Source organism: Oratosquilla oratoria, chromosome 42 (genome assembly GCF_046742065.1).
Source record: "Oratosquilla oratoria isolate Oo_2021 chromosome 42, ASM4674206v1, whole genome shotgun sequence".
In the NCBI taxonomy this organism is placed as follows: domain Eukaryota; kingdom Metazoa; phylum Arthropoda; class Malacostraca; order Stomatopoda; family Squillidae; genus Oratosquilla; species Oratosquilla oratoria.
In genome coordinates this window covers 35665222-35688082 of record NC_134818.1, presented here as the reverse complement: position 1 = coordinate 35688082, position 22861 = coordinate 35665222, and the positions used below count along the sequence as shown (strand labels likewise).

At 36.0% G+C, this 22861-nt stretch overlaps 2 protein-coding genes across 3 annotated transcripts in view; one reads left to right on the top strand and one right to left on the bottom strand.

Moving 5' to 3' along the window:
• Window positions 1-22861, top strand: part of RNASEK (Ribonuclease kappa) — an 83966-nt gene that overhangs the window by 59318 nt on the left and 1787 nt on the right. The gene's annotated exons all lie outside the window — the stretch shown is intronic.
• LOC143021749 (uncharacterized) lies at window positions 11219-16171 on the bottom strand. Of its 2 annotated transcripts, XR_012966000.1 has the most exons (3): window positions 15979-16171; window positions 12084-12282; window positions 11757-11877 (listed from the first exon to the last, which is right to left on the bottom strand). XR_012966000.1 is itself a non-coding variant. In XM_076179452.1 (2 exons), the coding sequence occupies exons 1-2, from the start codon at window positions 12293-12295 to the stop codon at window positions 11318-11320; spliced, it is 777 nt and encodes a 258-aa protein (XP_076035567.1). In that variant the 5' UTR covers window positions 12296-12332; the 3' UTR covers window positions 11219-11317. The 2 variants fall into 2 exon arrangements, 1 of the variants encoding a protein (XP_076035567.1); XM_076179452.1 differs by lacking the exon at window positions 15979-16171 and having other exon boundaries at window positions 11219-11877; window positions 12079-12332.

Here is a 22861-nt window from a genome sequence, read left to right as displayed (position 1 = left end):
AATGAAAAAAAAAAAAAAAAAAAAAAAAAAAAAAAATATATATATATCTATATATATATATATATATATATATATATATATATATATATGTATATATGAAATTTGATTCGTGACTCACAGCATGCTTTCTCCACGGATAAGTCATGGGTGACTAATCTTCTATCTTTTTACACTAAATTATATAAGGCGTCAGATTACAATGATATTTACGATGTTTATTTACCTTGACTTTAGCAAAGCGTTCCACAATGTGCCCCACCAGACTATTAAATGAAACCAAAGCCCATGGCATAGGAAGAAAAGTGTTAGAGTGGGGGAGTGTTTCTAGTAGATTAACCCAGGGCTCGGATTTGGGTCACTTATTTTTCATTATATACATAAACGACTTGCACAATGGGATTAATAGTGATGTTAGTGAGTTTCCGGACGACACTAAAATAGGGCGTCTAATTAGGTCAGGAGGCAAAATTAAGCGAAAGACCTGTAGATCAGATGTGGGAAATATTTCAAAATACGGTCACTAAGATGATTCATACTTACATTCCTTTTAAGGACAGACGCCCCCCCCCCCCAAAATCAGGCTCGCCCAAAGTGGCTCGAGAAAGAAACTGAAAAAAGTATTGCTAAAAAGAGACAGGGTTGTAAGAAATATAAGTGCTCGGGTGCATCTAATGATTATAAAAGTAATGTATCAATACAGAGAGATTCAAAAAGACAAAAAAACGACAATACGAAATGAATATCGCTCATAAATCCAAAGAGAATCCCAAAGAATTCTTTAATTACATTAGAGATAAAAAGGTTGTTATGAATCACATTGGTCCACTATTATCTGCTGACGGTCAACTTGAATATTCAAATGAAGGAATGTGTAATATTTTAAACAATTGTTTTAGCTCGGTATTCGTAAACGAAACACCTCTAGGTGACCTCCAAACTGAAACCTGTGAAAAGTCTAGGATAAATTCATTCACTACGGTAGATATAACAAAAGAAAAAAATTAAAAGGTGTATAGAGAAACTCAAAGTTAATAAAACACCAGGGCCTGACGATTGGCATCCAAGAATCTTAAAGGAAATGATAATTGAGATTGTTGCTCCATTAGAAATTATTTTCAAGAAATCTATCATATCCCAAGAGAATGGAAGCTAGCTAACGTTACTCCCATATTCAAAAAAGGTGACAAAAAGAAACAAAATAACTATAGGCCTCTAAGTTTGACTTCAATCGTAGGAGAAATAATGGAAACTATCATCAGAGATGCTATCGAATATCATTTAGAAAGTAACAGTTTCATAAATGATAGCCAGCATGGTTTTAGGCGGAAACGTTCTTGCGTGACTTACTCGAATTCTACAACACAGTTATCTCGAATTATGACAAAAGAAACAATATAGATTTGATATATCTAGACTTTGCATAAGCTTTTGATACCGTCCCACTCGAAAGACTACTTACTAAATTAGCTTCACACAGAATAAGTGGTAGCCTAAGTTGGACTAATAATTGGTTGAATGATCGAAAACAGAGAGTTGTTTTAAATGGAAAAGCTTCTAGATGGAAAAATGTTACAAGTGGAGTTCCTCAGGGTTCCGTTCTTGGGCCACTTCTATTCATAGTATATATAAAATGATATAGACCATGGACTAAAATCTACTGTTTCCAAATTTGCTGATGATACAAAACTGTGCGGAATGGCAAATGATTACTTAAACCAATTAGATATTCAGAAAGATTTAGATAAATTACAGCAATGTTCTGAAAAGTAGCTAATGAAATTTAACTTAAGTAAATGCAAGGTAATGCATATAGGTAAAAATTACAGTAAGTACGATTACAATCAGTTATTTGGAAATTCGTTAATAAAAGTGAATAGTGAAAAAGATCTCGGTGTAATTATCAGTGACGATCTCAAATCATCCAAGCAGTGTATTTCAGCCTCTGAGAAAGCAAATGAAATTCTAGGACTGATTGCGCGATCTTTTGATTTCAAAAGTCCATCACTCATTAACAAGCTATATAAATAGTTAGGTCGTCCACATTTGGAATATGCTGTTTCCGTATGGTCACCGAATCTCATTAAAAACATTGGCAAATTAGAAAAAGTACAACGGCGAGCCACAAATTGATTCCAAATATCAAAAATAAATAATACGAAAATCGACTAAAACATATGAATCTGTTTCCCCTAAAAAAGACGTAGACTCAGAGGTGACTTGATACAGGTCTTTAAAATTCTAAAGGGAATTGACAACATCAAAAGTGACAAAAAATTTACACTGAATGAGAATCCGACAAGAAACAATGGTCTCAAACTGTCCGGAAATAGATTCAATTTGGAAATGGGTAGAAACAACTTTGCCAACTGCGTAGTTAATGAATGGAATGAACTTCTTGCAGAGGCAGTACAATGTAGTTCAGTTCGAAGCTTTAAGAATCATTTAGATAAACACCTAAGCAAGAAGCTGTTATGATTATCATTTATTTCATATTATTTGGAGTAACACCCCGCAGCGCGGCGATACTGATATTATTTCAGCCCTGGGCGGGATTCGAACCCGGACCGCCGTAGTGGCAGGCGAGAACTCTAACCACAGCGCCACGAGGTGTGTGTGTATTCACTTGGTCTTTTGGATCACGTGTTCGACTCGTGATCGACAGCTATTTCCATCCTGGAAGAGAGCTCAGAGCTCGTAGGTCCGATCTATGGGTAATGCTATGACCTTTCACACACACACACACCCAACTCCTCGCCCACGAGAGTCAGAGTAACGACCCGAAGCGCAGCTGTACCGAAATTTATTTCGGCCCTGGGCAGGATTCGAACCAAGCACTACGCGCACCACCATGCTAGTAGTTCATCGTTCTACCAACTGCGCCACCGAGTCGTGTGTGTGTGTGTGTGTGTGTGTGTGTGTGTGTGTGTGTGTGTGTGTGTGTGTGTGTGTGTGTGTGTGTGTGTGTGTGTGTGTGTGTGTGTGTGTGTGTGTGTGTGTGTGTGTGTGTGATACCCCGTACGTTGCAAAACGTCGAGATGGTTTGAGCCAATTGCGAGACGCCAAACCGGACACACACATGTGAACGCACGCAAGCACGTGATGATGCATCACAGACTAGCAGGGTACATGTAACAAACAAACACTCACAGAGAATTCAAGTCCGAAACATTTGGTTACCCCTACCAATACTTGCCATCGTAGATTTTACACACACGCACACATACATATATATATATGTATACATACATATATATGTATATATATATATATATATATATATATACACAGATATATATATGTATATATATACATATATATATATGTAAATATGTATATATATATACATATATATATATGTATATATATACATATATATGTAAATATACATATATATATATATATATACACAGATTTGAAAAAGAACAGCTTTCCTCACAGAGTAATAGACAGTTGGAACAAGTTAGATGAGAAAGTGGTGTGTGCAAAAACAATACATGAATTTAAAAATAGTTTAGATAAAATGAGATATAAAGACGGGATCCCACGAGCATAGCTCCCCTTCCCGTAAAATACAACTAGGTAAATACAACTAGGTAAATACAACTATGTGTGTGTGTGTGTGTGTGTGATACCCCGTACGTTGCAAAACGTCGAGATGGTTTGAGCCAATTGCGAGACGCCAAACCGGACACACACATGGTGACTATTCATCACCAAAAATATTGTCAACAAGCTTCCTCCCCCTCCCCCTGACCCGACCTCGTGTCAGCCTCAGGTCAACTAGGGCTGGGGCAGTGATGTTCTGTATTTTCTCGTGTTCCCTTTCTTTTGTAAGAGGTTGCTACTTAAGATAGCCTCCTCCCTGCCACTTTGTACTACTGAAGAGGATTGCAGGTAGCAATCGAAATATATAGTTCCGCTTACGCAACTCTTTCTTTCGTCCGACTGTGGTGTTAGTTGATATATATATATATATGTATATATATATATATATATATATATATATATATATATATATATATACAATGTGTATATGTATATATACTATATATATATATATATATATATGTGTGTGTGTGTGTGTGTGTGTGTGTGTGTGTGTATTTACCTAGTTGTATTTTACGGGAAGGGGAGCTATGCTCGTAGTGTCCCGTCTTCATATCTCATTTTATCTAAACTATTTTTAAATTCATGTATTGTTTTGCACACACCACTTTCTCATCTAACTTGTTCCAACTGTCTATTACTCTGTGAGGAAAGCTGTTCTTTTTCAAATCTCTTCTATAGCTGTCTTTTTTTATTTTCTTTCCGTGTCCTCTAGTATTTCTGTCATCCCATTTTATCAGATTCTCTCTGTCAGTAATTTCTATGCCTTTCATGATTCTGTAAATAGCTATCAAATCTCCTCTCTCTCTTCTTTGCTCTAGTGTCTGTAGTTCAAGTTTTTCTAGTCTCTCTTCATATGATAGTTTTGAGAGTGTTGGTGCCAGTTTTGTAATTGCTCTTTGTATTCTTTCAAGTTTTTTTATACATTTTTTTGTACTTGGTGACCATATCGTTGCTGCATATTCCAATCTTGGTCTTATCAGGGTGATTAGGATTTTCTTCACCATTTCTTCATCCAGGTATGTAAATGCAACTTTGATTGTTCTTATTAGATTATAAGTCTCTCCAAAAATCTTATTTATATGTTTCTCAGGTGACATATTATTCATAACAATGACTCCCAGGTCCTTCTCGTTTTCTACTTTTTTTTATTCCTTCTTCTCCCAATTTATATGCTCCTGTTATTCTGTTTTTGCTTTTTTCCAAATTCCATTATACTACACTTTTTTGTATTGAACTCCATCTCCCATTTCCTACTCCATTCTTGTACTTTATTTAGATCTCTCTGTAGTGATTCACAATCCTCTTCAGTTTTCACTCTTTTCAGTAGTTTTGCATCATCTGCAAAGAAGCTCATATAGCTTTCTATTCCTTCATCCATATCATTAATATATATAGCAAACATTATTGGGGCCAGAACTGTTCCCTGCGGAACACCGCTTATTACTTCATCCCATTTTGAGTGCTGGTTTCTTATCACTACTCTCATTTTTCTTTCTTGCAAAAAGTCCTCCATCCAATTTAGTAGTTTGCCCTGTATTCCTCCTTCAGTTTCTAATTTCTTAAGCAACTTCTTATGTGGTACTTTGTCAAAAGCTTTCTTTAGATCTAAAAATGCACAGTCCGCCCATCCATCTCTTTCCTGTATTATATCTATTAGTCTTGAATAGAAACATATTAAATTGGTGACGCATGATCGTCCTTGTCTGAATCCAAATTGCCTTGGATTTAACACTTTGTTTTTTTTTCTAAATATTTTACCCATCTGCTTTTGATAATTCTTTCACAAATTTTTGCTATTGCACTTGTTAGAGAGACTGGTCTATAGTTGATAGGGTCTTCTTTATTTCCTCCTTTGTATATAGGTACTATGTTTGCTTTTTTCCAATCTTCTGGAACTTTTCCTTCTTTCAAGGAACTATTTAGTATGCTATGTATTTTGTCTGCCAGTTCATTCCTGCATTCTTTTAGTATCCAGTTTGCTATTTCATCTGGTCCATGCGATTTTCTGACATCAAGATTACTCAAGTGTGTTAATATTTCATTCTTTGTTACTTCTATTTCTTCCATAGGGGGGACTTTCTCTTTCCATTCTTTCTCTTCAGGTTGTATGTTCTCCCTTGTAAACACTGATTTAAAATGTTTGTTCATAATTTCCGCCATTTCCATTTCCTCAGTGTATTCAACTCCCTCCTGTCTTAATTTCTCCAAGTCTTGTTTGTTTTTAAGTTTATTGTTTACAAATCTGTGGAATAGTTTCGGTTGATCTTTACACTTTTCTATGATATCTTTTTCATATTTCCTCTTTTCCTCTATGCACATTTGTACATATTCATTTCTATAGCAGGTATATATTTTCCATTTTTCAGGTCTTCTGTCTTTTTTCCATCTGGTCCAGGCTTTGTCTCTATTGTCTTTTAACTCCCTACAACTTTTGTTGTACCAGCATTTTACATATTCTTTTTCTTGTTTTTGTCTTGGGACATACTTTTCCACTCCTTTTTTGTAAATTTTTGTCAAAATATTCCATTTCTCTTCTACTGTTGTTTCTTCTTTGTATATTTCTTCCCAGTTTTCCTTTTGAAAGAATTCTCTTATTTTAACAAAGTTTGTTTTTTCATACATCATTCTTCCTTTTCTGTATTGTTCATTTCTTTTCATATATTTTTCTTCATTAAGTTCCAGTTCAATCAGTATGTGGTCACTTTTACTTATTGGTGTTTTATATTCAATTTTGTCCACTATTCTAGGTTCGGATGTAATTACTAGGTCTAGTTCGATGGCTCTTCTTCATTTCTATACCTAGTGTTCTCCTGTATCCATTGTGTCATTGTATGGTCAGTAACCATCTCGAGTAGAGCGTTTCCCCATGAGCCGTCTCCACCCTTTACTGTCATTTCTTCCCAGCAGATTTCTTTGCAATTAAAGTCGCCCATCATAACTATTTTTCCTCCCTCTTCCATTATCTTGTTTAATGTTATCTTTGTGTCCTCTAACATACTTTTATGTTCACTCTCCTCCCATGAGGCTGTTTTTGGGGGCACATAATTTATCACAAACTTTCTGTTCTTCTTATCTCTGTCTTCTACTTCCATCATTATCATTTCTACTGTATTCTTTCCATATGTGACACCCTTAACGTTTATATCCTTCTTAGTCAGGAACATAACTCCACCCCCTTCCTTTTTCACTCTGTTTCTAATCCAATAATTATATGCATCATGTCCTACACTGTTGGGTGGTAGTGGACCTTTTAATTTTGTTTCTACAATTCCCATTATGTCTGGTTCTTTTTCTTTCAAGTAATCATTCAGTTCATTCAATCCTGTTATTAATCCATCTATATTTGTGTAAGACACTCTTAGTTTTCTGCCACTTCCATTGTGTTCTCTGTTTCCCTTTTGTTTTTCTCTTGTATGTCGACTTTCTTCAGTTTCATATTCACTACTCTCCAATAGAATCTCTCTTTTTCTGACTCCGTTCTTATCTCGTTTTTTTCCTTTGCTTCAAGTCTTTTCTGTTTTTCTTCCTCTCTTTCCTCTTTATTCATTTCCCTTTTTATCCATACCTTTTTATATTGTTCACTTGTTGCTAGTTTCCCTGTTTTGGATAAGATATTCTCAGCCGTAGTTTGTGACCTGAATTTAATCTTGATTGGTCTGGTCTTGTCTGTACTATATTTCCCTAGCCTGAATTTCTCTTCGATTTGTTTCATTATTTCTGGTTCATCTTCCTGAACTAATTGTAGTAAACTGCTTACTTTTTCATTTTCCTCTTTGATTCTTGTGGTTCTATCTGGGTTTTGTTTCTCTTCCATTCCTAATATAATTATACATTTCTTTTTGTCTGCTAAGTCTCTTACTATATTCTCCTTCTGTCTCATCACTTTAATAACTGAGTTTTCAGTTTGTTCATTCATTTGCTGTCTGATTATGTCAGTGAATGCAACCTTGCTATTTTCATGAATTTTTTTCCAACCCTCCTTGTTCTCCATATTATTCTTCTTTAAGACTTTATTCTCATCTTTTACTTCTTTTAATTGTTGTTTTAATTCTTCAATTTCCTTAGTTAAGTTTTTGTTCGCCCTCTCTAGTTCTTCCAATTTTTCAATTCTTCGTATCATACTGTCAACATTACCGAACCTACGCTCCAAGTCCTCGATCATCTTATCGACCTTCTCTTCTAGTCTTGTCAGTCGGGGGGGGGTTTGTGTCCCCCCCACCCTCTTTAAATCCCTTGAAAATATTCTCATCACTTTCTACTGTATTGCTCCTATCTATACTTCTAATCTTTACATTCTTATTAGACATTTCGTCGTCTTCCAGCTGGTCTTGCGGTCGCTTGTTTACTTTTCGGCGGTCTGTTTGGGCCAAGTCCTCTACTTCCTCATTTCCTTCCATTTCCCCAGCAATCCCTCCCCTTCTCCTCTTTCCTTACTTTCCCACTACCCCACGAGCAATTTCCCCCCACCCTGTAAATACAAAAAGGCACTTCTCTTTGCGTTGGGATCCACAATCTGCACTTTTCTTCAGAACGTTCTTCAAGCCGTCCGTTCGTTGAAAGTGTGTGTGTGTGTGTGTGTGTGTGTGTGTGTGTTTCAACCACATTAACTTTTTACTTTTCATTCCATGTCATCACGAACGAGACTAACAATGCGCTCGCCGGCGACATATGATGACATAGAATTAAAAGTAAATAGTTAATGTGGTTGAAAAAGATTAATATCTGCACTGGGGACCATTCAGTGTGTGTGAATATGTATGTGTATATATATATATAAATATATATATATATATATATATATATATATATATATATGCATGAGAAATCACATAAACTCGTGATTTCCGCATATATATATATATATATATATATATATATATATATATATATATATATATATACATATATATATATACATATATATACATATATATACATATATATATATATATATATATACATACACACACAGACACACACACACACATTCGTCGGATGGACGGCGAAGATTGGAGTTCCGAAGAAAAAGTGAAAATTTGTGGATATCAACGTCAAGGAAGTACCTTATTGTATTTACAGGGACGGGGAAAGCTCGTGGTGTAGTGGGAAGGTGAGGAAAAAGGAGAAGTGGAGGGATTACTGAGGGAAATGGAAGGAAATGAGGAAGGGGAGGACTTGGTACAGGAGGCCAGGCGTCTTGTAAACAAGCGAAGAACCGATGATGATTTTGGTGAAGATGGGATTAACAAAAATGTAAAGATTAGAAATATAGATAAAAGCAGCACAATGGATGGTGAAGATAATAATTTCCAGGGATTTAATGAGGGGGGGTGGTACCAACCTCCCCGATTAGCAAGACTAGAGGAAAAACTTGAGAAAATGACCGAACATTGGGAGAGTAGGTTCGGTAAAATAACAAAGATTGCGCAAAGAGTTGAACAATTGGAGGAATTAGAGAAGGTGAACAAAAACCTAACTAAAGAAATAAAAGAATTAAAAAGACAGTTAAAAAAAATAAAAGATGATGATGAGGAATTAAAGAGGAACAATAAAGAGAATAAAGAGTCCATAGCAAAAGAAGCACAGGGTTGGGGAAAAATCCAAGAAAACAGTAAAGTTGCATTTACTGACATAATAAAACAGCAAATGAAAGAACAGACTGAAGACTCAGTTATTAAAGTGATGAGACAGAAGGAGAATATTGTAAGTGACTTAGCAGATAAAAAGAAATGTATAATTATATTAGGAATGGAAGAGAGGCATAATCTAAATAGAACTACAGGAATCAAAGAGGAAAAGAAAAGTAAGCAGTTTACTAGAATTAGTTCAGGAAGATGAACCTGAAATCATGAGACAAATTGAAGAGATGTATAGACTCAGAAAATATAGTACAGATAAGACCAGACCAATTAAGATTAAATTCAGGTCACAAACGACAGCAGATAATATCTTAGCAAAAACAGGGAAACTAGCAAACAGTGAACAATATAAAAAGGTATGGATAAAAAGAGAAATGGGTAAAGAGGAAAGAGAGGAGGAAAAATTGAAAAGACAAGAAGCTAAGGAAAAAAAACCAGAACAGAACAGAGACAGAAAAAGAGAAATTCTATTGGAGAGTAGTGAATATGAAAGTGAGGAGATGGGCCATACCATAGAAAAACAGAAATGAAACAGAAAATACAATGGAAGTAGCAGAAAATTAAGTGTCTTACACAAATATAGATGGATTAATAACAGGATTGAATGAACTGAATGATTATCTGAAGGAAAAAGAACAGGACATAATGGGAATTGTAGAAACGAAATTAAAAGGTCCACTACCCCACAACAGTGTAGGACATGATGCATATAATTATTGGATTAGAAACAGAGAGACGAAACAAGGCGGTGGAGTTATGTTCCTGACTAAGAAAGATATAAACGTGAGGTGTGTCATATGTGGAAAGAATACAGTAGAGATGATTATGATAGAAGTGGAAGACAGAGATAAGAAGAGCAGAAGTTTGTGATAAATTATGTGCCTCCAAAAACAGCCTCGTGGGAAGAGAGTGAACATAAAAGTATGTTAGAGGACACAAGGATGACATTAAACAAGATAATGGAAGCTGGAGGAAGAATAATTATGATGGGCGACTTTAATTGCAAAGAAGTCTGCTGGGAAGAGATGACAGTAAAGGGTGGAGACGACTCATGGGGAAATGTTCTACTCGAGATGATTATTGACCATACAATGACACAATGGATACAGTAGAACACTAAGTATAGAAATGAAGAAGAACCATAGAGACTAGACCTAATAATGACATCTGAACCTAAGATAGTGGAAAAGATTGAATATAAAACACCAATAAGTAAAAGTGACCACATATTGATTGAACTGAAACTAAATGAGGAGAAATACATGAAAAGAAATTAACAATATAGAAAAGGAAGAATAATGTATGAAAAAAACAAATTTTGATAAAATAAGAGAATACTTTTAAAAAGAAAAATGGGAAAGAATATACAAAGAAGAAACAATAGTGTAAGAGAAATGGAATATTTTGACAAAAATCTAGAAGAAAGGAGTGGAAAAGTATGTCCCAAGACAAAAACAAGAAAAAGAATATGTAAAGTGCTGGTACAACCAAAGATGTAAGGAGTTAAAACACAAAAGAGATAAAGCTTGGACCAAATTGAAGAAAGACAAAAGACCTGAAAATGGAAAATATATACTTGTTATAGAAATGAATATGTACAAATGTGCAGAGAGGAAAAGAGAAAACATGAAAAAGAGGTCATAGAGAAATGTAAAGATCAACCAAAACTATTTTACAGATTTGTACACAACAAACAAGATTTAGAGAAATTAAGACAAGGAGGAGTTGAATACACAGAGGAAATAGAAATGGCAGACATTATGAACAATCATTTTAAATCGGTGTTTACAAGGGAGAACATTGACTAGATAAACACCATATGAGGACGGAGCCTTTATTTGTACAACGTTTCGCTTATTACAGCTTTTTCAAGTACAAGTTGAGATACAAATGCTTGAGATTAAATAAGGGGAAAGGAGGGAACGGGGAGAGAAAAAGGGGGGGGGAAGGAAGAGGAGGAGGAGGAGGAGGAGGAGGAGGAGGAGGAGGAGGGTGGGGGGATTGGACACTGGGAAAGGATGAGAATGCTGGCCCAAACGTCCGTGAGCGAAATGTCCAGAAAGGGTGGTTTAAATATTTAATATTTTGCTGGCCATGGGTATTAGGGGAATAATGTGAGGAGATATGTTAAACATGCCCCTGTTTTGTTCAATAGTGTTCGTTCCTTGAATGATTGCTGCTTCTAAACACTTCCTGCGGATTTTGTCTGGTTCCCGCATCAGCAGCTCTGCATTCTTCCAGTCCATAAGATGGTTTTCCTTGTTTCTATGTGTCACACATGCATTGGTGGTGACATCATGCCTGACGTCGTAACGGTGTTCACGTATTCGTGTATTCAGGTCGCGTGACGTTTCTCCGATGTAAACTTTATCACATCCTGAACACGGAATACGATAAACACCGGCTTTGGTGCCCGGTGTCTGGTTGATGTGTGTTTCTGTCTTCGTGATGTCTTTTATTGTTCTGCTTGTCTGGCACACTATTTCCAAATTGGTGGTTCTTAAAAGACGTGTCAGGTTGGTGGCAACGTCGCCGGTTGGCAACACGAGACGTCTAGTTGTGCTGTCCTGCTGCCTACGGCTTTCCCTAATCTTAGCGGCCTGCTGTTTGCAATTATCTAAAAGAAACTCTGGAAATTTTAGTGTTAAAAAGGTCTCTTTAATAAACCTGCACTCTTCTTCTAAGTATTTTGCACTACATATCCTAAATGCCCTAAGGAAAAAACCTATTACTACTCCTCTCTTGGTCCTTATATCATGGTGGGAGTAGAAATGAATTAAATCATTTTTGTTGGTGGGCTTTCTATACACTTTGAATTCAAATTGGTTACCGTACTTAAAGATGTGTGTGTCCAGGAAAGGAAGAGAATCGTGGATTTCTTCCTCTAGGGAAAACTGAATGGTGGGCTCCACTTCGTTTAAGGCCGTCTGCAAGCGCTGAAGATTGAGACGCCTGGGTGTGACGAGTAAGATATCGTCCACATATCGCAGCCAGGTCACATGCTCGGGAACGATGTTGGCAAAGGGTCCTGTTTCTAGAAATTCCATGAATAAATTAGCCAGGACTGCACTTAATGGAGAGCCCATTAAGTGCAGTCCTGGCTAATTTATTCCATGAATAAATTAGCCAGGACTGCACTTAATGGGCTCTCCATTAAGTGCAGACGTTTGGGCCAGCATTCTCATCCTTTCCCAGTGTCCAATCCCCCCACCCTCCTCCTCCTCCTCCTCCTCCTCCTCCTCTTCCTTCCCCCCCCCTTTTTCTCTCCCCGTTCCCTCCTTTCCCCTTATTTAATCTCAAGCATTTGTATCTCAACTTGTACTTGAAAAAGCTGTAATAAGCGAAACGTCGTACAAATAAAGGCTCCGTCCTCATATGGTGTTTATCTAGTCAATCTTGTCGGCAGACTGCCACTTTTAAGCAAGGGAGAACATACAACCTGGAGAGATTGAATGGGAAGAGAAAGTCACCCCTATGAAAGAAATAGAAGTAACAAAGAATGAAATAATGAAACACTTGAGTAATCTTGATGTCAGAAAATCGCATGGACCAGATGATATAGCAAACTGGATTTTGAAAGAATGCAAAAATGAACTGGCAGACAAAATACATAGCATAATAAACAGTTCCTTGAAAGAAGGAAAAGTTCCAGAAGATTGGAAAAAAGCAAATATAGTACCTATATATAAAGGGGGAAATAAAGAAGACCCTACCAACTATAGACCAGTCTCTCAAACAAGTACAATAGCAAAAATTTGTGAAAGAATTGTCAAAAGTAGATGGGCAAAGTATTTAGAAAAAAAAGTGCTAAATCCAAGGCAATTTGGATTCAGACAAGGACGATCATGCATCACAAACTTAATATTTTTCTATTCAACGCCAAGAAAGATGGATGGGCTGATTGTGCATTTCTAGACCTTAAAAAAGCCTTTGACAAAGTATCACATAAGAAGTTGCTTAAGAAATTAGAAACTGAAGGAGGAATACAGGGCAAACTGCTTAAATGGATGGAAGACTTTTTGCAAGAAAGAAAAATGAGAGTAGTGATAAGAGACAAACACTCAAATTGGGATGAAGTAATAAGTGGTGTTCCACAAGGAACAGTTCTGGCCCCAATAATGTTTGCTATATATATTAATGATATGGATGAAGAAATTGAAAGTTATATGAGCTTCTTTGCTTCTTTGAAGATGCAAAACTATTAAAAAAAAAGTGAACACGGAAGAAGATTGTGAGTCACTACAGAGTGATCTAAATAAAGTCTGGGAATGGGGTAAGAAGTGTGAGATGGAATTCAATATTAAGAAGTGTAGTATAATGGAATTTGGAAAAAAAAACAAAAACAGAATAACAGGATCATATAAATGGGAGAAGGAATAAAAAAAAGTTGAAAATGAGAAGGACCTGGGAGTCATTATTATGAATAATATGTCACCTGAGAAACATATAAATAAGATTTTTGGAGAAACTTATAATTTAATAAGAACAATCAAAGGGGCATACCTGGATGAAGAAATGGTGAAGAAAATACTAATCATTTTGATAAGACCAAGATTGGAATGTGCAGCAACGATGTGGTCACCAAGTACAAAAAAAAATTTATAAAAAAAAACTTGAAAGAATACAAAGAGCAATTACAAAATTGGCACCAACACTCTCAAAACTATCATATGAAGAGAGACTAGCAAAACTTGAGCTACAGACACAAGAGCAAAGAAGAGAGAGAGGAGATTTGATAACTATTTACAGAATCATGAAAGGCATATAAATTATTGATAGAGAGAATCTAACAAAATGCGATGATAGAAATACAAGAGGTCACGGAAAGAAAATCAAGAAAGACAGCTACAGAAGAGATCTGAAAAAGAACAGCTTTCCTCACAGAGTAATAGACAGTTGGAACAAGTTAGTTGAGAAAGTGGTGTGTGCAAAAACAATACATGAATTTAAAAATAGTTTAGATAAAATGAGATATGAAGACGGGGCACCACGAGCATAGCTCCCCTTCCCGTAAAATACAACTAGGTAAATACGCACACACACACACACATACGAGTCCAACACGTGATCCAAAGACCAAGGTGAACACACACACACACACACACACACACACACACACACACACACACACACACACACACACACACACACACAGAGAGAGAGAGAGAGAGAGAGAGAGAGAGAGAGAACTTACTTAACTGGGACAAAAGAAACACAAGAGGACATGGAAAAAAAGCAAAAAACATAGCTATAGAAGAGAACTGAAGAAAAACAGTTTTCCTCATAGAGTTTTGGACACTTGGAACAAACTGGACAATGAAATAGTATGCGCAAAATCCATTCATGAGTTTAAAAACAAACTAGACACTGCGAGATACAAAGGCGGGACATCACGAGCATAGCTCCCCTTCCCGCAAAATACAACTAGGTAAATACACACACACACACACACACACACACACACACACACACACACACACACACACACACACACACACACACACACACACACACACACACACACACACACACACACACACTCTCTCTCTCTCTCTCTCTCTCGGTGGCACTGTTGGTAGAGCGCTAGACTAGGAAGTACGATAGTGCACGCAGTACCCAGTTCGAATCCTGCCCAGGGCAGAAATTATTTCTATATCGCTGTGCTTCGGGTCGTTACTCTGACTCTCGTGGGCGGGGAGTTGGGGGTGTGTGTGAGTGAAAGGTCATAGCATTACCCATAGATCGGCCATACGAGCTCTGAGCTCTCTTCCGGGAGGGAAAAGCTGTCGATCACGAGTCCAACACGTGGTCCAAAGACCAATGTGAGTACACACACACACTTACAAAGAGCAATTACAAAATTGGCACCAACACTCTCAAAACTATCATATGAAGAGAGACTAGCAAAACTTGAATTACAGACACTAGAGCAAAGAAGAGAGATAGGAGATTTGATAGCTATTTACAGAATCATGAAAGGCATATAAATTATTGATAGAGAGAATCTGATAAAATGGGGTGATAGAAATACAAGAGGACACGGAAAGAAAATCAAGAAAGACAGCTACAGAAGTGATCTGAAAAAGAACAGCTTTCCTCACAGAGTATTAGACAGTTGGAACAAGTTAGATGAGAAAGTGGTGTGTGCAAAAACAATACATGAATTTAAAAATAGTTTAGATAAAATGAGATATGAAGACGGGACACTACGAGCATAGCTCCCCTTCCCGTAAGATACAACTAGGTAAATACAACTAGGTAAACACACACACACACACACACACACACACACACACACACACACACACACACACACACACACACACACACACACACACACACACACATATATATATATATATATATATATATATATATATATATATATATGTTTATATATATATATACATATATATATATATATATATATATATATATATATATATATATATATATATATATATATATATCTATATATATATGTATATATATATATATATGCATATATATATACACATACATATATATATATATATACAGTATCCAGCGTAGTCGTTAGGCTTGTGCATGGCAATACCGATATTTGTATGCTACACTCAATCGAGAAAAGTGTAATTCATGTACCTATGTATTTTTTCGTCATTGAACAAGAAACTTATAACATTGCCTAGAAAACCATATGACATATCTTATAATAATCATTTATATGTTCATGAAATTTTGTACGTACCTTTCGTCTTATGGTCGTGAAATTCCACTGATAAAATGAATATTTACTTCTGGTCATTCACTGGTGTGCACTGTGTAACAGTCTTAGACAACTATGCAAAAAGGGTCTTCAAAGCAAGACTGGGATCATTGTTTCATTGATGGCACATTTTTTCTAGAAAATGTTTATATATTATATAATCCTACTTTCAAAATAATTTGTAACACTTTACTTTTTAAAGATATATGACCAGTAAAAACGGCGGGAAAGTATTGATCGTGTCGTCTGCTTTGGTGTACAGAGGACAACAGCTGATTCCGTTCTGCTAAACACAGATCAGGTAATCATTGTAAATTTCTTTCGTTTTATATATTACGTCAAAGAAATGCAGTGATAAACATATTCAGGTGGAATTGCTTTTATAGAAAACTGGTCAGCAGTATTTTCAAATTAAGTTTGACGTTAAATGAAATTCTTATTTTTGTCGTAACTGAATCATGTAGATATTACAGAATATTTGAGACGGTATATGATAATAATTTTCTTTGTTTGGGACGAAATAAGTCAACTTAAATAGTAATTGCATTTTTCTTTTCTTTGCCTTCTACTATGGGAAGGTGTCGTCTAAAATCGTTATTTTTAAAAGTACTTGTAAATAAGGTTTTGTAAAAATTAACTTCCGAATTGTGCATTTCACATTTTTAAGGTCAGTCATCATTCACATACTTAAGATTACTTATACTATTATCTATTTTATGAAATACATATGAGTAATAATGTTATTCAAGCCGGTCAACTAGATATCGCCCATCAAATACGGTAGCTAAATATCCATGTGCTAGAAAAACATTGACGGTCATGTTATATATAAACCTCATTATTCTCTTGAATTAACCCGAAATGATCCCGTCATTTTCAAATATTTACTGACTAACGGCAGCCGATTTTCTTCAGCTCTGAGCGCTAGAGTTTCAAAAATGGATGTTAGTGGCTTGTCTACGATTAACACGTGAAACATTTTGCCCAAGTTATAAAAGTCGGCGCAATGATTTGGCACACTTCAAGTTGCAATATATACGGTATCTACATTTTTTAATCACCATACATAATAGTCGTATCTACGCTCACACACTTTTATTTGTTTACCCATGCCTCACACCATTTTAGCAAAAATGGGTAACATGCCTCCTTAGGCCATACTAAAATGGGGTATTGGAGGCAGACACAAAGAATAATCATTAGCTCTCAAAAATGTTAAGAAATATGTATAAGAATAATTGAGATACTTATAGTATTACCGTGATAAACAGCAACAAGAATGGCTGGAACGAAACATTGATTTCAGTTAGGGTTGCCAATTCTGTAACTACAATAAAGGACATAAAAACTTTACTGATATCTATTTAAGTGGCTATAGATCATAATAGATGCTAATATTAAATGCAGTTCAAAATTACATTTCTCTTACCTAAATGAAAATACAAAAACAAGAATGAGAAGACATTTATTTTACCTTGATCAAAGGATTCTAATCTTTAAAACTATTTGCCCTGGGTTTTTGCTGCCTTCAGAAAATTTGTATCATCTTTGCTGTTTTTAGCGAATTCTATATAACTACCTTTTATGTTAAAATGTATGAGTTCATTCTTGAGTAATTCAACAGAGTATCAGTTCCTTGCATCTCGCCATTCAGATGATATAACTAAAAACTCTCACAATAAGATGATGTTCAAGGAATTGATTGTACAAAAAAGAAACTATTTTGAAAACATTTATACATTTAAAGTTCATATGTTTCAAAATATAATACCACTTTCTGGTTGTTGTTTTTGAGCTTATGAAGAATTCAGAGCTGTTAATAGTGTCGAAGTTTCTTTGGATTAATACTACTTTATCAAAAAGTTCATCCATCTTTAATTTAATTTTTCCTTTTAGCTTTAAATGTTCTACTACTACAAATTTCTGAAACTTTGGGGAATGAATGGCCTACGAATCTAATCGAAATCTATTCTGCTTTTCCTTGGCGTAGTTTCACCATTTCTTGCTTGTTTTTTAAGTTTACCATTCACGTATCGATAGAATAGTTTGGGTTGCTTTTTGCATTTATCTATAATATCCTTTTCATGGTTCCTTTTTTCTCTCTTCTCACCTTAACATACTCATTTCTATAGTTTATATAGACTTGCCATTTTCCTTTTTTATCTTTTCTCCACCTTTTCCAAGCTCTGTCCCTTCTGTCTTTTGCCTCACTGCATCTTTCGTTGAACCAGCATTTAATGTACACTCTCTCGCTTCTGTCTTGGTACGTGCCTTCCAATCTGAAATTTTTTCTCACATAGATTTCATTGTTCTTCTGGTATTTATAACAAATTATGGCTCGATTTTTTTAAGGGTCTCATCATTACATTGTTGTATAATAGGCCATATTTGTTTTGGTTCTTCCTGAGTTCAGTTAATAGGCTGAAGTATTGCCTTTCCAAACGTCCAACGGCACCTCCTTTCTTTCTCTATTGCTTTTCTTTTCTTTTTTTCTTGGTGGTGGTTCTCATATTCAGTAACATAGTTTACGAATTTCTGGTTTTCCCATAAATGAGTGTTTTTTTCTAGTGGAAAATTGAGTTATACATAAAATGAGGCTAATTTTACACCCTGGTCTGCGGTCTGCCGCTCTGTCCGTCTGGTATTGTGCAGAATGTAGAGTTGACAGAGCCTGCACTCCTGCAAGAAGTAAACGCTTTTGCAATCATCACATCTTGGGAGTAGGAAATTGAACTACCAGTCAAAATTATTTCAAAATAAAGGACAAGTAGTGTCATTTCAAATCTCAATAAATGACAAGGACAAATAGAGCTCAATAAAGGACTGTCCCTTGAAATTGAACTACAAGTCAAAACGATTTCAAAATAAAGGACAAGTAGTGTAATTTCAAATCTCAGTAAAGGACAAGGACAAATAGAGCTGAATAAAGGACTGTCCTTTGAAATAAAGGACGGATGGCAACTCTAATTTCAGTATTGCTATTAATGTCAAAGAAAGCCCTAAGTATATTTTCCTCTCACTGTTTGCCGTTTAAGTTATTTCCCTGTTGTTGTTTTTTTTTTCATTAGACAGTACATCCCACCGCCACCCTATATTTTTCTACATAGATGCAACTTTGTATAGCTGGATCCATAAACGAATTTAAAACTAGTATGGAAATGGAGAATAAGATATAGGACATTACATAGTATTGAATGAGTAATAAATAATTACAATCCAGCACTCTCAAATCTTTCTCTTTTTTTTTCGTGTTTTGCGGAGCTGGTACCCGCTCGGGCCACCATATCGGCGGCCTGGAACTGTTCATACACGAAGGCAAGAGACAGTGTTAACGGCAGGGCACTGCAGTGACCTCAGACCCGATGTGAGCAGCTATTGTGGGCCATTACTGAGTGAATGCCCTTCCTATTCTGCGCCGCGGCCAGGATTCGAACAGACGCCGAATTTACTGCGCGATTAGATGTGCCGCTCTCGCATTTCTAATACTTCGCATTTTCGGCATTAAAGTTAATTTTTCCATCATATATTTTGTGTAAACATTTTTGCAATAATTCTAATTTCTTCACCCATAGTTCTCTGAGTGATTTCTGTACCATCTGCAAACATATTACTGTAGCTTATCATCTTGATATATACATATATCAAGATTATTTGAAGTAACTTTGAGGGATCACCAGTTATTTCTCTTCATCCAGACGTCTTATCCTCGACTCTTTAGTTCTCGTTGGTCGTCAGTCCAACAGGTAAAATTTCATTTATGCCTACCTGCAACCTCCATTTGAGTAACTAGAATATGACTTCGCTTACAGAAATCTAGACTTCTCTCAGAGCATTTCAACAATATATCTAACATTCGTACATGTTTAAAATATATTAGCTTATCATTCAGCTTTGCTATGTAAGACGGAAATATGATTTGATATTTGGAAATTTGTAAAATAACGCCTTAATTGTAACCGAAGTCGTTTTCACTCAAATGAACTCTCAACTGTCGACACTGGTGAAGCCCGTGGAAACCCGGTGTATTTACCTATACTCGTTGCATCGAGAAATGGCCGTTAGGGCGGAGCACTGGGAGTCCCCCTGTGGTGCCAAATATAATTATTTTATAATTCTATTTTATTTTATAATTCCATTTTATAATTTTATAATATTGCCACTTATAATTATATTGTAATTTTTGTCACACACTACCACTGAGGTAAAAATCAAAGCAATGTTTTCTATACAAAGGTTTCGTTTCCTCGAGTCTAGACATGGCATATGAGCAAGAAAGAGCGACGCTACCGCTACATCTAATCTCTGGCTCCGCCCCCCTCACACTACATTCAGAAAACATTGCATCCACACGCACGTTCTCGCCATGGATGCCCATGTGTGGCAACACCGGGAAATCTCCTAGCCTCGCCTTAGCGGTCATTTCTCGTTGCGCTGACTATAGTTGTATTATGCTGGAAGGGGAGCTACGCTCGTGGTGTCCCGCCTTTGTATTTCGCAGTGTCTAGTTTGCTCTTAAACTCATGAATGGTTTTTGCGCACGCTATTCCCTTGTCCAGCTTGTTCCAAGTGTCTACCACTCTATGTGGAAAACTGTTTTTCTTCAGATCTCTTCTGTAGCTATGCTTTTTTATTTTCTTTCTCCTGCCCTAGTTTAACAAGTCCTCTCTATCAAGTATTCCTGTGCCTTTTATGATTCTGTAGATGGTGAGTAGGTCACCTCTCTCTCTTCTTTGTTCCAGAGTCGGTAAATCTAGTTTAGCCAATCTCTCCTCATATGACAAGTTTGCGAGTGCAGGTGCCATTTTTGTTGCTGTTCTCTGGATTCTTTCTATTTTCTTTATATTCTTTTTGGTACTGGGTGACCACAATGTCGCCGCATGTTCTAGTCTAGGCCTTATCAGTGTGACCAATATTTTTTTTAATAATTTCTTCGTCCAAATATGTAAATGTCACTTTTATTGGTCTTAGCAAGTTGTAGGATTCTTCAACAATTTTGTTTATCTGTTTGTCATAGGACAAGTCGTTTGAGATAATTACACCCAAATCTTTTTCGATCTCTCCTTCTTTACCTCCTTAGCTCCAAATTTATATTCTCCTGATATTCTGTTTTTGCTTTTTCCAAACTCCATCATGCTACACTTCTTAATATTGAAGTCCACTTCCCATTTCTGACTCCAGTTCCATACTTTATTCAGGTCTTCCTGCAGTGATTCGCAATCCTCTTCAGTTTTTACTTTCATTAACAGTTTGGGATCGTCAGCAAAGAAGCTCATGTAACATTTCACATTATCATCCATGTCATTCACATGAATAGCAAACATTATTGGAGCTAGTACAGATCCTTGCGGTACTCCACTGTTCACCTCCTTCCAATCTGAATATTTCTCTCTGAGCACTACTCTCATCTTTCTACCAATCAGGAAGTCCTCCATCCATTTTAGTAGGTTCCCTTGTATCCTTCCTATATGTTCGAGTTTCTTTAATAATTTTTTGTGTGGTACTTTGTCAAAAGCTTTTTGTAAGTCCAGGAAGGCACAGTCAGCCCATCCATTCCTTTCTTGCACTATGTCTATTAATCTTTAGTAGAGACATATTAAGATTGTGGTACATGATCTTCCATGTCTGAACCCAAATTATCTTGGGTTTGTTATATTATTGCCTTCCAGGTGTTTTACCCATCTATTCTTGACGATCTTTTTTAAACAAATTTTGGCTATAGTGCTTGTTAGTGAGACTGGCCTATAGTTAGTTGGTTCTTCCTTGCTTCCTCCTTTATATATTGGTACAGTGTTAGCATTTTTCCAGTCTTTTTGTATTTTTCCTTCCTTGAGCGAGCAATTTATTATGTTGTGTATTTTGTCCATTAGTTCTTCTTTGCATTCTTTTAGAATCCAATTTGCAATTCCATCCGGGTCATGTGATTTCCTGACGTCAAGGTTTGATAGGTGTTCTGATATTTCTTTTTGTGCTATTAATATATCGGTCATGGGGGGGGGGGAGATCGCCTTTCATTACCTTCGTTCCAATATTGTGTTTTATCTCTAGTGAAGACAGAATTAAAGTGATTTTTCATGATTTCGGCCATTTCTAAATCTTCTGTGTATTCTATATTTCCTTGGCGTAGTTTCACCATTTCTTGCTTGTTTTTTAAGTTTACCATTCACGTATCGATAGAATAGTTTGGGTTGCTTTTTGCATTTATCTATAATATCCTTTTCATGGTTCCTTTTTTCTCTCTTCTCACCTTAACATACTCATTTCTATAGTTTATATAGACTTGCCATTTTCCTTTTTTATCTTTTCTCCACCTTTTCCAAGCTCTGTCCCTTCTGTCTTTTGCCTCACTGCATCTTTCGTTGAACCAGCATTTAATGTACACTCTCTCGCTTCTGTCTTGGTACGTGCCTATTTACCCCTTCATTGTAATTATTCATCAAGATATTCCATTTCTCTTCCATTTTTGTTTCTTCCATGTAAAATTTGTCTCAGTTTGCATTCTGGAAGAATTTCTTTAGTTTTGCAAAGTCCGTTTTGTTGTACATCAATATTCCTTTCCTATTCTTTTCATTTCTTTCTATGTATATTTCTTCCTTTAGTACAGTTTCAATGAGTATTTGTCACTCTTTCCAATTGGTGTCTTGTATTGGATTTTATCCACAATTTCAGGTTCTGTTGTAAAAATTAAATCTAGTTTCGACGGCTCTTCGTTGTTTCTGTATCTGGTGTTTTCACCGACCCACTGAGTCATTGTGTATTCCATGGTCATATCTAGTAGTACATTACCTCGCAAGTCTCCTCCTCGCACTGTCATGTTTTCCCAACAAATTTCTTTGCAATTGAAGTCTCCCATAATACTTAAGTCTTC